A 12,581-nucleotide genomic window follows, 5' to 3' on the forward strand; every position below is an offset into this window, starting at 1 on the left:
GATAAGAAGCAAAGAGCCGCATTCATTTTGGCCGGGAGCCGCATGCGGTTCGAGAGCCAGGTGTTCACCACCCCTGGTTTAGGCAATCAAGAGTATTTGAGAGTAAGTCATGCAATTATTCATTTGCTTGGTGTTTGTTCAATTACCTTGTTGTCAACTCATTTTTGGATTGCTTAAGAAAACCCCACAAACAAGCCATGGTCATGGGAGTTGATTGAATTATTTTATCTCCGCTGGCACACATTTTAAACTGATACGCCACCACTGTGATAGGAGTCTCAAATTAGTCCCAAAGCATGCACGGATGGATGTAAAGACCCTCGCTAGACATAAATCACTCACTAAGGGAACAGTTTAAGTGATGCCTGAAGGTGTACCATTGTGCAAATGGTTTAATGGCTTCATCAACTTTCCAAAATTATTGGAGAACTGCCTCACTTTCAAATTACTGCTTCTGGGAGTGTAAAAAAAATGTCTGAAGTGCTGCAGTGAGCTAAAAGAAAGTCATGAAACAGGTATGCAATTATGACACCGGTGTCGTCAAAACTTTTGCGAACGAGCCACTTGGGCTCAGCAGCTGACAGGCCTTATTAGTTCAGCTAAAACCCGACAGCATGTACATTGGGGAGACAGTAAGAGCGCTAACAAGCTCTGTGGTTTCATCTTCCAAAACCTACTTGGAGAGGTTTTCAGGTCCCCTGCATCCTATTCTGACTCATTTGTGAAGAACAAGAATGCAATTGAATCTCTGTGCGTATAAGACTATCAATCAACATGGCTGCTGCGTTAGCCCAAGAATTCAGAGTACTTTTGTAAGAAGCATTAGGACGGTTTAACACTACAAAATAATCTGGACATTGAAATCTGGTAGTATGACACACAACAAAAAAGGGGTTCCAAATTTTTCAGAAATTAAAAAAAACATTTAATGATGCCTTTTTCTTAGTAGTTTATATCACAATTCAATTTGTCTTTGTGCCAGATATGAAAAGAAAATACTTTAACAACTAAATTTCCAGTTTATGGTTTGGCTTTCAAGTTGGTTTACATTCAAGTCTAATATGTCTACATTTTAAGTTAAATTTGTGGTCCCCTGCTTTTTAAAAAAAACCTAATATGAATTACTTATAAACTAGCCTAGAAACACCTCAATGTGCATTGAGGAGACTAATGGCTGACCCAATTTATGCATTACAAACATTTGGAAATAGCAGTTTAAATAAACCAGCACAATATATAAAATAATGAAAATAATAATAATTTCGATTGGTGTAGGCTTTCATTAAATCACATGATAGATTGTTACTATATTGCCCAGCACTATGGCAGGGGATCAACTACATGACCCATAATGAGGCGAGATTACAGCACATTTCATTTGGCTTTTCTTACTTTTTTTCCTTCCGTTATTGTTCATTGTCAATTTCCATCAGATGAACCTCAGAACTACAATGCAGACATGATGATTGTTCAAAAAGTTGTCTGTAAACAGGAACATGAGTGTTGAGTGTCCACATTTTATTAAACTTCTGTCATGACAACATAGCAGGTGACAAGTATGCCAATTTTAAACAAAAAGCTCCTAATGCTGCCACACGTGATGCTGAAATATTTCCCGTTTGCTAAAGTAAACCAGCCGATAACGTAACAGTTTTACATTCATATGCAGTCACAAATTAAAGACCTTAGTGCACAGCATGGGTTAAGTACCATAAAAGCAAACACGCTTAGAAAATGTTCTATGCCTTAATATTTCACAAAACCTGAAAATAAGTTACTTGCAAGCATTTAAATGCAACTATGTACAAATATTCCAAAAGAGAAAACAGACTTTATAATGATTAATGAGAAAAAAAGGAGCCCAGCATTCATTTTCATATCTCCAGACATGTTGCTATGGAAATAGACAAACCCTGCCTTGTGTCAATAAGACTAAGCAGTGGAGGCGGCAGGAGGAGGGATAATTGACACAAATAATGTAACAAAGTACAACCTTTAAAAGATGTCGGCAAAAAAAGTATCAAATTGCTGTCAAACAATTACAAAAAACAGAGGTCAAGCTTTTAGAATTTTTTCATATAGGCAAAAAAAGTTGTTCCACAGAGGTGGCAAGGAAAATGATCCCATTGTTATAATTGAGAAATCGAACATTGATGATAGATAACGACAGGCTCTTCCACTGAAATGGCAGAAGGTACAAAGCATAATTTCAGCTTGACGGGTCCAAGGAATAGACAGAATCAAGATCATTAACTCTACATAGTTTACGCTTGAATGATTTTCTCAAGTGAAAGTTGTAAAAGGTTGGAAATTGGTGACCTAAAAATGCATGGTATGGCAATGTCAAGAAGAGTCTTCACCTTAAAGCAAATTATAATTAAAAAAAAGCTTTTTGAGTTTTGCTGGGGCTATGAAATGGATGCTGTGTACAGTGCCATGTAAAACAAAAGTGACATTGCCCTAACAAAGTCTTTCTCAATCCAGTGTTCCTTTTCTACTGATGTGTTTTAAACATTCCATCTTCAGCCACTGGCTCGTGCGCTCTCCTTCTTCAACTCCCCTTTTTGTCCTTTGCCGCCACTTCCTGCGGCTAAAAACTTCTGCAGCGCTTCCCTCCCGAACGCCTCCATCTCTTCCTCCAGGTCGCTGTCTTCCTCGTCCCCTTCCCCTTCCACCATGTCTTCCAAAATATCCGACAGGTCCTTGACGAACTTGCGGAAGTTGACTCGGTCGTGCATGAAGACGCCGTCCTGGAAGAACTCGGCCACTAATTTCTGGAGCTCGTCCCTCTTGGAGGAATCCACGCCGGCCTGCTCGGCCTTGGCGAGGTACTCTTGGAGGATGGACTGGAACTGGGGGAAGGAGACAGGGCGAAGCCCCTCGGCCTGGGCGCAGGCCTCCTGGGAGTGGCAGTGTTGCGGCTGCTTGGGCTTCCTGTGAAGGCGCTTCCTCTGCTGACTCCAGTAGTTGCTGGGATCTGCAGAGGACTGCTGTTGCCCACTCTTCTTCTCGGCCCACATGTTCTCCTCGTGATGGTGCTCGGACAGTTTGTGCTTAGGCAATTTTGACCGCTCCCCTTTCAGCTCTCCACTGTCCACTTTCCCCCTTGATATAGCACCACTCTTCTGCCAGTCCTTATCACTTTTCCCTTTTTGACCCCACTGTTTCCTCTCGTCGTTCTCTCCATCTTGTTTTTTGGTGTTCTCCACGTGCTTCCTCTCACCTCCTCTTCCTTTACCATCTTTGTTCTTCCAATTCTTCTCTCCAGACTCCAAAAAGTCATCTTTCCCTTTGTTCTTCTTCCACTTGTCCTTCTCCTTGTGTGTCTCGCCTTCATCTTTTCTCCACTTCATCTCCTCCTTTCTTTCCCATTGCTTTTCATGCTTTTCATGCTTGTCCTTCTTCCACTCTTTCCTCTCGGCATGCGGCTTCTTTCCATCCTGCTCTTTCCACATCTTTCCTTCGTCCCCTCGCCTCTCCTTCTTCGAGTCTTTTCCCCCCTCACGCTTTCCTTCCCCGTCCTTCACCTTGTCAGACGGCCCGTGCTCGTGTTTGTCACTTCCAGACCCCTTCCGCTCTCGCTCTATTCTACTGCCATCTTTGCTTTCCTTCTTCTCGCTTTCCTTCCATTCAGATTTGCTGTTCTCTTTCTTCTCACCCTTATTATCCTTGTCCTGCTCAAATGTGCCATGCTGTTTGCTGCCTGATGGCTGTCCACTTGGGGGCACTGCAGATAAAGAAGAATGTCAGAAAAGAATGCTTGCTATCAACTACATACAGTATTCCTGATAGCATGTGTCTTTCAACACCTGTCAACTTGGTGACCGTGGATCTCAAAGTTTTGAGTTCATCCTCAAGTGTCGGCAAAGTCTCCAGCTCCTTCATCAGCCTCTCATTCTCTTTCTGAAGGACGGGAAGAGAAGCCACCTTGGACTTCAGCCTACTATTTTCCTCAAGCCAACGCAGCCGCTCTGTTTCGCTCTGTGCTACTTGACCCTCAGCTGCTTTTAGCTCTTCTTTCTGTGCCTGGATGAGATGAAAGAAAGGATATTCTCAGTAAAATGGCAGTCAGAAATAAAAAAATGATGCGCTGTGCATGGTATGATCTGATGCTGATACTTTGTTGATATGCTTCTGTAAAAAGTATACACATTTGTTTTTTTGTTTTGTTTTTTCTTTGAAAAAAAATTGCCAGCTTTACTATGAAACCATTGCAATAACAGCTTGGTCACACACTGCTGAAAAAACATTGTGAAAAAAGACTACCTGGTATGGTTGAAAGTAAATTAATAAACTCCTCTTAAACGTGAGACATAAACTGGTTTTAAAGGCCAAAATGATAATCATTTAAGGCAGTATGGTTAATTTTTTTAAAAAAAAAACAGAAGAACTTTACAGACCCTTGGTGTGATTACCCACAAAGTGAAAACTAGTTTGTATTCCGCAACACATTAAATTGCTTAAACCACACTAGTTGTTGATCGATGCTAATCTGGACCTTGACTCCTGTCCAGGTACTCTAAAGCAAAAAGCTACACTAGATACTACACACCTCAAGTTGAGCTTGTAAAACAGAAATTTGTTGGTTTTCTTTGGCTAGCTCCGTCAGAAGGTCTAAGTTCTCAGCATCTGGATGAAGCCACTCCTAGGACAAACCAGAACACACATACTTCCAATATAAAACATGGTAAAGAGGGCATGTATACTGAATAAAAATCAAAGGAAAACAACAGATGACAGAACTAAATTAGCCCCAAACTGACCTGTTTTCCTGCTTCTTTTAAATCTCTCGGTTCCTTTGGACTGAAGTCGCTCTCTAAAAGTCATTGCACATGGTTAACAATGTGTATCTTTAATTATTCATATTAGAAGAACAACAATGAGAACACAAATTAGTGAAGCATTACTTTGGAGTTATACATGCAGTGTTTGCCCAATTCTAGCTTTTCGATGCAATAAGCATTATCTTCATGGAAGATTTTTGTCAGGCTTGTGTTAGATCTCTGCCTCTAGTGAGTGAACATAGTCAGGCAATAGTGAACAAACACAACCTACCCTCATCCAGATCCATGAGGACACCTGCAGGTGCATCACAGGTTATGTAGCAGCTCAACGCCTCCCAACAAGGGCTGAAAATCACGTGGAGGTGCATACCTGAGAAGAAGACGGTCCCAAGGCCGACCAGGAAGACAGCCCCGAGGATGCACTTGTTCAAAGAGAACATACTGTCATCCCCCTTCTGTTGGGGCAACTGGAACTCCTCTTCTTCTCCTTCCTCTTCCTCATCTACCCTCCCAATTTTCTCCAGAGAGTCCAGAAGGCGCTTCCTCTCGGACTCGCTGCCCTCGGCCTTCTCTTTACCTGATCCTGACTGCGCCGCGTAATCTGGGGGGAAGCAAAACATTGTTTACATTTCAAAGTGAGGCTGTGGCTAAAAACCACATAAACAAGAACATAGCAAAGAGGGAAAAACGACTTTGCCACAACACACAACACAATAATTCAACTTTGAAATGGTATGAAATGTGTTAATTGTTCAGGCTTTAAAGTAATAAAATATGTCTGCTCATTTGCTTCAAAGAAATCGTAGTTACCGTATTTTCACGACTATAAGGCGCACCGCATTATAAGGCGCAGCCTCAATGAATGACATTTTAATTTTTTCCCATATATAAAGCACACTGGATTATTAGGCGCACGGTCTATTTTGGAGAAAATTTAAGACTTTTAAGTGCGCCTTATAGTCGTAAAATTACGGTAAGTAAAATTTGGTAGCAGCAAAATGACTTATTTTGGTATACATTTCTTTTCCTAATGTTGGTTGTTCAGACCTGTGTGTTTAGAAAGCAGGTCTGGCTTCTCCCCTTCCTGTCCAGGGTCTTTCTCCAATAATCCCTTGCACTGTCTTTCTTGTTGCGCGAGCTCCACGCCTCCGAGAGTTTCTGTACTCATCAACGAACCTAAGGGCTCACAGCAGGGGGTCGCATGGCTCACAGAGAAGGAGTCCTGGTTGGGGCCGTCAGGTGGAGCCTCTGATTGGTTGTCGCCGGAAGGAACGGGGGCATCTGTGACAAATGAGGGTGGATGATCTGTGCTGGAGTCTCCAATGGGGTCTGTTTTTCTTTTTTCTGCTACCTGATTGAAAAAAAAATGGGGTCATTCAAATTCATGAATTTGAACTTTTACAAACACTCTTGCAAACTGGCCTCAAACTAGAAAATGTCATGTTTGTCTTCAAACTTTCTTTCCTTCTTTTCAGGTTTGTCCCCACCATGAACAAATGTTAGATGATTATATTATTGATCTAGAAGGAAACTGAGTGAGGCACTTCATTTTGCTATGGTTTTAGTATACACACGATTTCCAGCATGAGAAGAATAAGAGAATAACCGTAACATTTCAATAAGTCACTTTGCGTCGAGTTCCAATTTTTGTTCCACTGTTTCAACGATAAAATAGGTCGAGTGAGTGAGTATGTGACCTGAATGAAGTTTGCCATCAATGTGATTCATGAGTTGATTACAATGACTTCCCTTTTGGGAAATATAAGGCACACTAAAAATCCTTAATTTTTCTACAAAATATCCAAAGCGCTTGATATATGAATTGAGGTCAATGACCTCAAACCTATTTTTTAAAATTAGATCATAATATTATACTTCTCCAGAAAAGTGCTAAAATAAGTTTTAAAAGCGACACCAACAAAAAATATAACAATGATAAAAGATAAAGAACTAATGACAAATTCAACACATTGGTACACTAATGATAGAAAAACAAACTATACACTTTAATTTAACGTATTTAACAAGACAGGTTCTATAATGGAAAAACATTGATACATAGGTTAATTTGTATTGTTTGCGACCTAGTGAAAGAAAATTCTGTTTTTCCACTTTTTATTATACATAGTTAGCATAGATCAATGAACTAAACTGATTGCATGGAGTCAATGAATAACAACTTTGAATATTTCTGAGAATATTAGTTGGAGATCAGTGAAATTTTAGAAATTTAACAGAGTTTTTTTTTGTTTAATTCTCCCACTTCAGAGTTATTCAACCTTATAAGTCCCATTGATCAGTAATTGCCTGACCTGTTGGTCCTCCAGATTGGATGAAGATTCTACACCCTCTGCTGGCTGGTTGCTCGGATCACCAGTTGGCGTATCGTCATTATCTGCGATTTAAACCATTTTCAAAGTTGAGTTGCCTCATAAGGAAGTAGCAGCTTTCAAGACATCGTGTCAATACGCAAATGATGTTTAAGAAATCATGAAAAAAACCTTGTTCATGCTTTATCTCTTCCTCCAGAGGCCTAACAGTCTCAGCAACAGTCTCCTGTAAAATACACGTAACATGAAGACACAATGAAGTCAATAAACCTAATGTGACACTATGAATTTTGACTAGAACAAATGATCTGAGATAAGTCAGCACAGAGAAGGAGGCCAACATCTATGGCGTAATCAGGCGACCTAAAATACTGAGTAACTGGGTCGAGCCGTTTTGATTTATCCTTTAAAACTTTCACTTAAATTGAGGTGACAGTACCTCAGGACTGACGATGGTCCAGCTGCTGTTAGCATTGTTGCCGGCAGCCATGGCGCCACCCCCTTTGAGGCTGAGCTCGTCTCCTGCAACAAACAAGAGATAAACTATGAGCAACAGGACATTGCTAAAGGCTACAAACTCAAATATGCAGGCAGAATGGGTGTGGCTAGACTTTGTGAGCTTTGTACAGAAACACATTTTTTATGCTGTGCTGTGGAGGAAACATCCGAAAAGGAAAACAAATGACGCTATTTGGTTATCATAATATACAAGACAGACCGGGACTTAGAATTTGGAATACCATTTTAAAAAAACAACCCTCACAACGTCAACAGATAAAAGAAGTCTGAACTGTTTACACTTCAATGTCCTCCCTCTTGTCCAACATTAGCTTGACAGTGCGAAAGGATGAACACATTTACATCCTCTATTAATATACACAAGATTTGAATACTTTCCCTGAGGTATCGCCCCACACTGTCAACAATAAAGAGCTACTGTAGTGTGCTGTCACTAATTTGCATCATGTGTGTGTGTGTGTCTGTGTATGCACAGGAAGTGTGTTTCCCACGGCCATTTTCTTTTTCCATTAGTAGTTTGTGTGTTGTGGGAGTTAAGTCACCCTGGCTTTTGACGAACAGGAGGAAATGTTTGGGCCGAGGCTCGGGTAACTAAGGCCGGCCCGCGATGTGAAGACAACAGAATGGGCTGAATCGGCAGTTCAGCCCCACTAGGCTCCTCATTGATGTCACCAAAACCACATACAATGAAAAACTAGCTGTCTCATAGAAATGGCAAGCCATTAATTTGGATGTCAAAACATTCCAAAAACAATGTCCAACTTTATCGGAAACTTTTAAGTTACCTTAAAAAAAATAAAGGATCAAATTCTCGACTTGTTCTGACTAAAAGCCGTAAGAAAGGTATTACATTAAGAATAAAAAAAAAAAAGATGTGAGATTAGTTGGAACCAGGATTTTAGCGGGCAATATACTATCTTTTAAATGATTGCTGATATGTGATAATGTCATATAAAAAAGTATCATATCAATTTAACCCCTTAATATTTGTAGAGTATACTGATATACTATCAACACAAGTGCAAGAACCAGTCCAAAACCGTGAATAACACAAATCTGCAGGTGGCATTACCCTGACGATGCAGGGGTCCAACTAATAAACCATAGATCACTATTTTAACATATTACATAGATCTCTTTCTGAACATATCAGAAGGAACATTTCCCCATCTTGAACACATTTCCTTCCTGTACTCTGCAATTTAGGTCTCTCCTCCCACGAGAATCTAGCCTGAGGTCCGAAGAGCATTGCGGAGCTTATAGTGGGACAACTTGCATAGATGACTACTAAATATAGCTGCCTGGAGATTGACTGGAGACAGGAGAGCGGTAGAGCAATGCAGGAGCACAGCAGAAGACAGCTGGATTACCACAAAAATCTATCAGCTGTTGGCTTTTCGTTTCTGTGACATAGAAAGTGTTGACTTCGTGTTGGACCGTCCTTTTATAGCATATTATGGCTCCAGGAAAACTGTAGGCTGTGAGGAAGGAATAACTAATACCAAAAAAGGTCAGGGCAGAGACACAGACTGGGGCACCATTTTTTTTCTTTTAACAAATATGGTATCCTTTTATCTTTTCAAAACAAAACAATTTGATTCATAGTGAAACCATCTCAATTCAATAAATGTGTCTGTATTTTATTAATTTATTGGATCAACGTGTTACATCAAAAACTGTGCCTTATTGTTTTGCTATAGAGAGGAAACATGACAGAGACCCCTTGAGCCACAATTTTTTAAATTTGGGTTCTATATGGTCATTTATCATATTTACCTCTTGTAAAATCGCACGAGCTGTCCCCAAGTCTCGCGAGATGACGTTTTGTAGAAATTTAGTGTATAGTAGGAGATGCGCATCCGCACAAACCAGAAGTAATTATTGAAGGTCATAAAGTCGACGAAAAGACGAACAAAATAAACATAAAAAGGCAAAATTACGTTTGATTAATTAACTGAAAGTACATACATATGAGTAAATGTTTTAAACAAGAAAAGTGCAACCGTATGTCAGGGAAAGTTCTAGCAAACAAGACGGCAAACGAACAACGCAATTGAATTTATAATATCATGAACCACCACGAGTTACCTTATTTGAACTCACTTTATCCACGCGTGGGATCTTTATGCACCGTTGTAGTTCCGAAGGAAGTCGTCAGTCTTCCTTTCCATCCAACTTGGGGACTGTTAGATCAGAACGTGTTTAGAGAACTCCCGGGAGCCACACTTTCCTCGCCCAATCACAGGAGAGATATAGTCATGTCCCGCCTTTCCGCCGCCAGCTCAACCAATCGCGGCGCATTCACACACCTACTTTGTTATGAGGAAGTTTCCAGTTTGATTGACGTCTGGCAGGTGACATTAAGCACAACGTCGTGTTTAAAACGGAAATGTCAATATATTGATGTTGTATTACTTTACAAACTGAGAAATCAACTCCTTAATAAGACTTCATAGTATTTTACTTGACAACTCAGGGAGACTGTCTAACCGTTGAAAAAAAATCATGAAAAAATAAATGTCTTCTGCTTTCTTGAGTCGTTTATTATAACACCACAAATTGTGGCCCTACATGAAAGGTCAAAATCATGGGCTCCACGTTGGTAAGGAAAAAGCAAAAACAGCACCCTGTGGGGAAACATAAATAGTTTGAATTAATTTGTTTATAAAAATAAATAAATGATACGCTATATAATCCTAGACTGCATAGATAAAATATCCCACATCATTTAAACTGGTAGCGATGGCTGTGAAATACATATTTCAATTGAGGCCAATGAGTTATTATTAAATTAATTCATTTCAGAACCGCTTATCCTCACAAGCGTCGCGGGGGTGCTGGAGCCTATCCCAGCTAACTACGGGCACCAGGCAGGCGACACCTTAAATCGGTGCCCAGCAAATTGCAGTAGTATTATTAAATTATGAAAACTATTGGTGAAATTATTATAACCAAAGTAATTATCAACATTTCAAGTTACAAATATTTTTGTAACAATGTAGGGGGTTATCATTATCAGAAAAAATAATACATTTTTAAACATCTTATTTCCTTTATTATGATAATGTTATTCCCCAACAATCAGAAGATAAAATTTAAGCTTTATTTTGATTATTACTATTGATGTCCCGATCCGGTTTCAGTATCGGCGTCCAATTCGACTACTTTTGGAGTATCAGATTTCCTCGCAAGATCGTCTAAAATCGTAAACACAGCATTTCTTTACTTTAATACAAAACAGTGTTTTGCTATTCACTGGTTACATTTTATTTTGCATTATTTTTACTGGTCTAAAAATATGGGAATCGTCTCAGAAAAACCTTACTTCAGAAACATCGGATTGGTCAAAATTCAAAAAGTCGGAATTGGGACATTCCTAATTATTAGGGGCTCATCATTACAATTATTCTGTCATTTTACCGCTTATCCTCACAGTTATTGTAAAATATATTTGCTCCATTTTTTTCACGAAATGGAAGAATAACAAAATATAATTGCTTACAGGCACTGTGATTAATTCATTCAAATGTTTCACATGCCACAGTAATTAAACTTTGTCATACCTGCCTTTGTTATGCCAGCATCCCTTTGTCAAACACACTGTGATTAAAAAGAAAAACTGCAAAAGCACTTCATAAGCATCGTGTCCACCCGCAGCATGATTCTAGTCCAATATCTCCTTAATACACCAGCAACAGAGCAAAAAGTAAAGGCATTCCTTCAGAGACTGGACGAAGCCATAGGCCACATTCCCACCAAGGAAATTTTTGCCGCTTCCCAGACCCATTGCCATGTTTCTCAGCTGCTGACCCATTCTCGAGGAGGCGGATGAAGAAGCCGGCATGGCCTGAGGAAGAGGACGCTGAGGGTGCATTGCTTCAGAGAGGAGAGGGGACAATGCCCGAATAAAACAGGAGCCAAGCTCTGATAGGTGTGGCAGGATTGGACTCATGCAAGTGACCTTCTTCCTCTGTCGTCGTACAGCTTCTCGACTCTTCTGCTTGTTTATCGTACTGTACGTCCTTCTACACTGTATCCTGTTGTCCACTGATAGCCCCCCCTGAATTTGGACCCTTCTGTTAAAAGCTGTCCACAAAGAGGAGAGTTCTACTCCAACACAATCAAATACGGTGCTTTGTGGAGGACAGTGTGATTGTCTATTGATGCTACATTCTGGCAGTTTAGCATTTGTCTCTTCATGCATACTACAGTTACACCCGAACATCCAACAGCGTAAAGGGGGGTTGGGGTCTCCCACAGAGTGCCAGTCAGGAAAGACCACCACTGTGCTATACTGTATATGGGTATGTGTATTTAGTATACACTTTGCTGTCACAGTTTTAATAAATTCATTGTGGGGAATGTTAGAAATTTATGGAATTTCAATAATTATAGAACAAACCACTTGTCTGTTGGATTTAGATGGTGAACAGTAACTTTTAATTTCCATTTTGAAAATTATTCACCATGATTTTGCCCTAAGAAAACAATCACAGATGTCATGTCACACTGTTTTTTTTCCTTCTTTAAAAAAATCCGACATGGGGTCAAAAGAAAACCCCAAACAACTCATTGAAATACTTTCACTTTGACACGTTTTGCCATTTTACCTGTCGAAAATACACAACAATGACAAAAGCATGTTTTAAATCTGGCTTTAGTTAAAAAGAAAAAAACAAGAACCATTGATGTGGATTCAAAGCTACACCAAAATGAATGAATGATAAATGCATTTATATATATATATCTATATATCTATATCTATATATATACATATATAAATATATACATATATATATATATATACATATATACATGTGTATATATATATATGTGTATATATACATATATATATATATATTTATACATATATATATATATACATATATAAACATATATATATACAGATACATATATATATATATATGCAATCTAGACTTTGAATTAC

General features: G+C 39.4%; 2 protein-coding genes across 7 annotated transcripts; both read right to left on the bottom strand.

Moving 5' to 3' along the window:
* Window positions 1–1,497: 1,497 nt before the first annotated feature.
* pbxip1b (pre-B-cell leukemia homeobox interacting protein 1b) lies at window positions 1,498–10,259 on the bottom strand. 6 transcript variants are annotated; one of them, XM_077599080.1, is made up of 12 exons: window positions 9,947–10,259; window positions 9,737–9,816; window positions 7,554–7,636; window positions 7,286–7,340; window positions 7,097–7,179; window positions 5,832–6,135; window positions 5,155–5,385; window positions 5,056–5,079; window positions 4,764–4,816; window positions 4,553–4,645; window positions 3,810–4,026; window positions 1,498–3,727 (listed from the first exon to the last, which is right to left on the bottom strand). In XM_077599080.1, the coding sequence occupies exons 3-12, from the start codon at window positions 7,602–7,604 to the stop codon at window positions 2,523–2,525; spliced, it is 2,316 nt and encodes a 771-aa protein (XP_077455206.1). In that variant the 5' UTR covers window positions 7,605–7,636; window positions 9,737–9,816; window positions 9,947–10,259; the 3' UTR covers window positions 1,498–2,522. The 6 variants fall into 6 exon arrangements, with proteins under 6 accessions (XP_077455206.1, XP_077455202.1, XP_077455207.1 ...); XM_077599076.1 differs by having other exon boundaries at window positions 9,722–9,816; XM_077599081.1 differs by having other exon boundaries at window positions 9,943–10,259.
* A 746-nt stretch (window positions 10,260–11,005) lies between these two features.
* Window positions 11,006–12,486, bottom strand: lenep (lens epithelial protein). The gene has a single exon (XM_077598115.1). The coding sequence runs from the start codon at window positions 11,856–11,858 to the stop codon at window positions 11,298–11,300; it is 561 nt and encodes a 186-aa protein (XP_077454241.1). The 5' UTR covers window positions 11,859–12,486; the 3' UTR covers window positions 11,006–11,297.
* Between the last annotated feature and the right edge of the window lie 95 nt (window positions 12,487–12,581).

The sequence above is a fragment of the Stigmatopora argus genome, chromosome 4 (genome assembly GCF_051989625.1).
Source record: "Stigmatopora argus isolate UIUO_Sarg chromosome 4, RoL_Sarg_1.0, whole genome shotgun sequence".
Lineage (NCBI taxonomy): Eukaryota > Metazoa > Chordata > Actinopteri > Syngnathiformes > Syngnathidae > Stigmatopora > Stigmatopora argus.

Bases quoted from the DNA above. Each gene is read 5' to 3' on its own strand.
- pbxip1b (XM_077599080.1), bottom strand. From the start codon at position 7,604: ATGGCTGCCGGCAACAATGCTAACAGCAGCTGGACCATCGTCAGTCCT. The intron at 7,341-7,553 runs GTACTGTCACCT...TGTATTTTACAG, and splicing joins GGACCATCGTCAGTCCTGAG to GAGACTGTTGCTGAGACTGT. The intron at 4,027-4,552 runs GTGTGTAGTATC...CATCTCATCCAG, and splicing joins TTTTACAAGCTCAACTTGAG to GCACAGAAAGAAGAGCTAAA.
- lenep (XM_077598115.1), bottom strand. From the start codon at position 11,858: ATGTTCGGGTGTAACTGTAGTATGCATGAAGAGACAAATGCTAAACTG.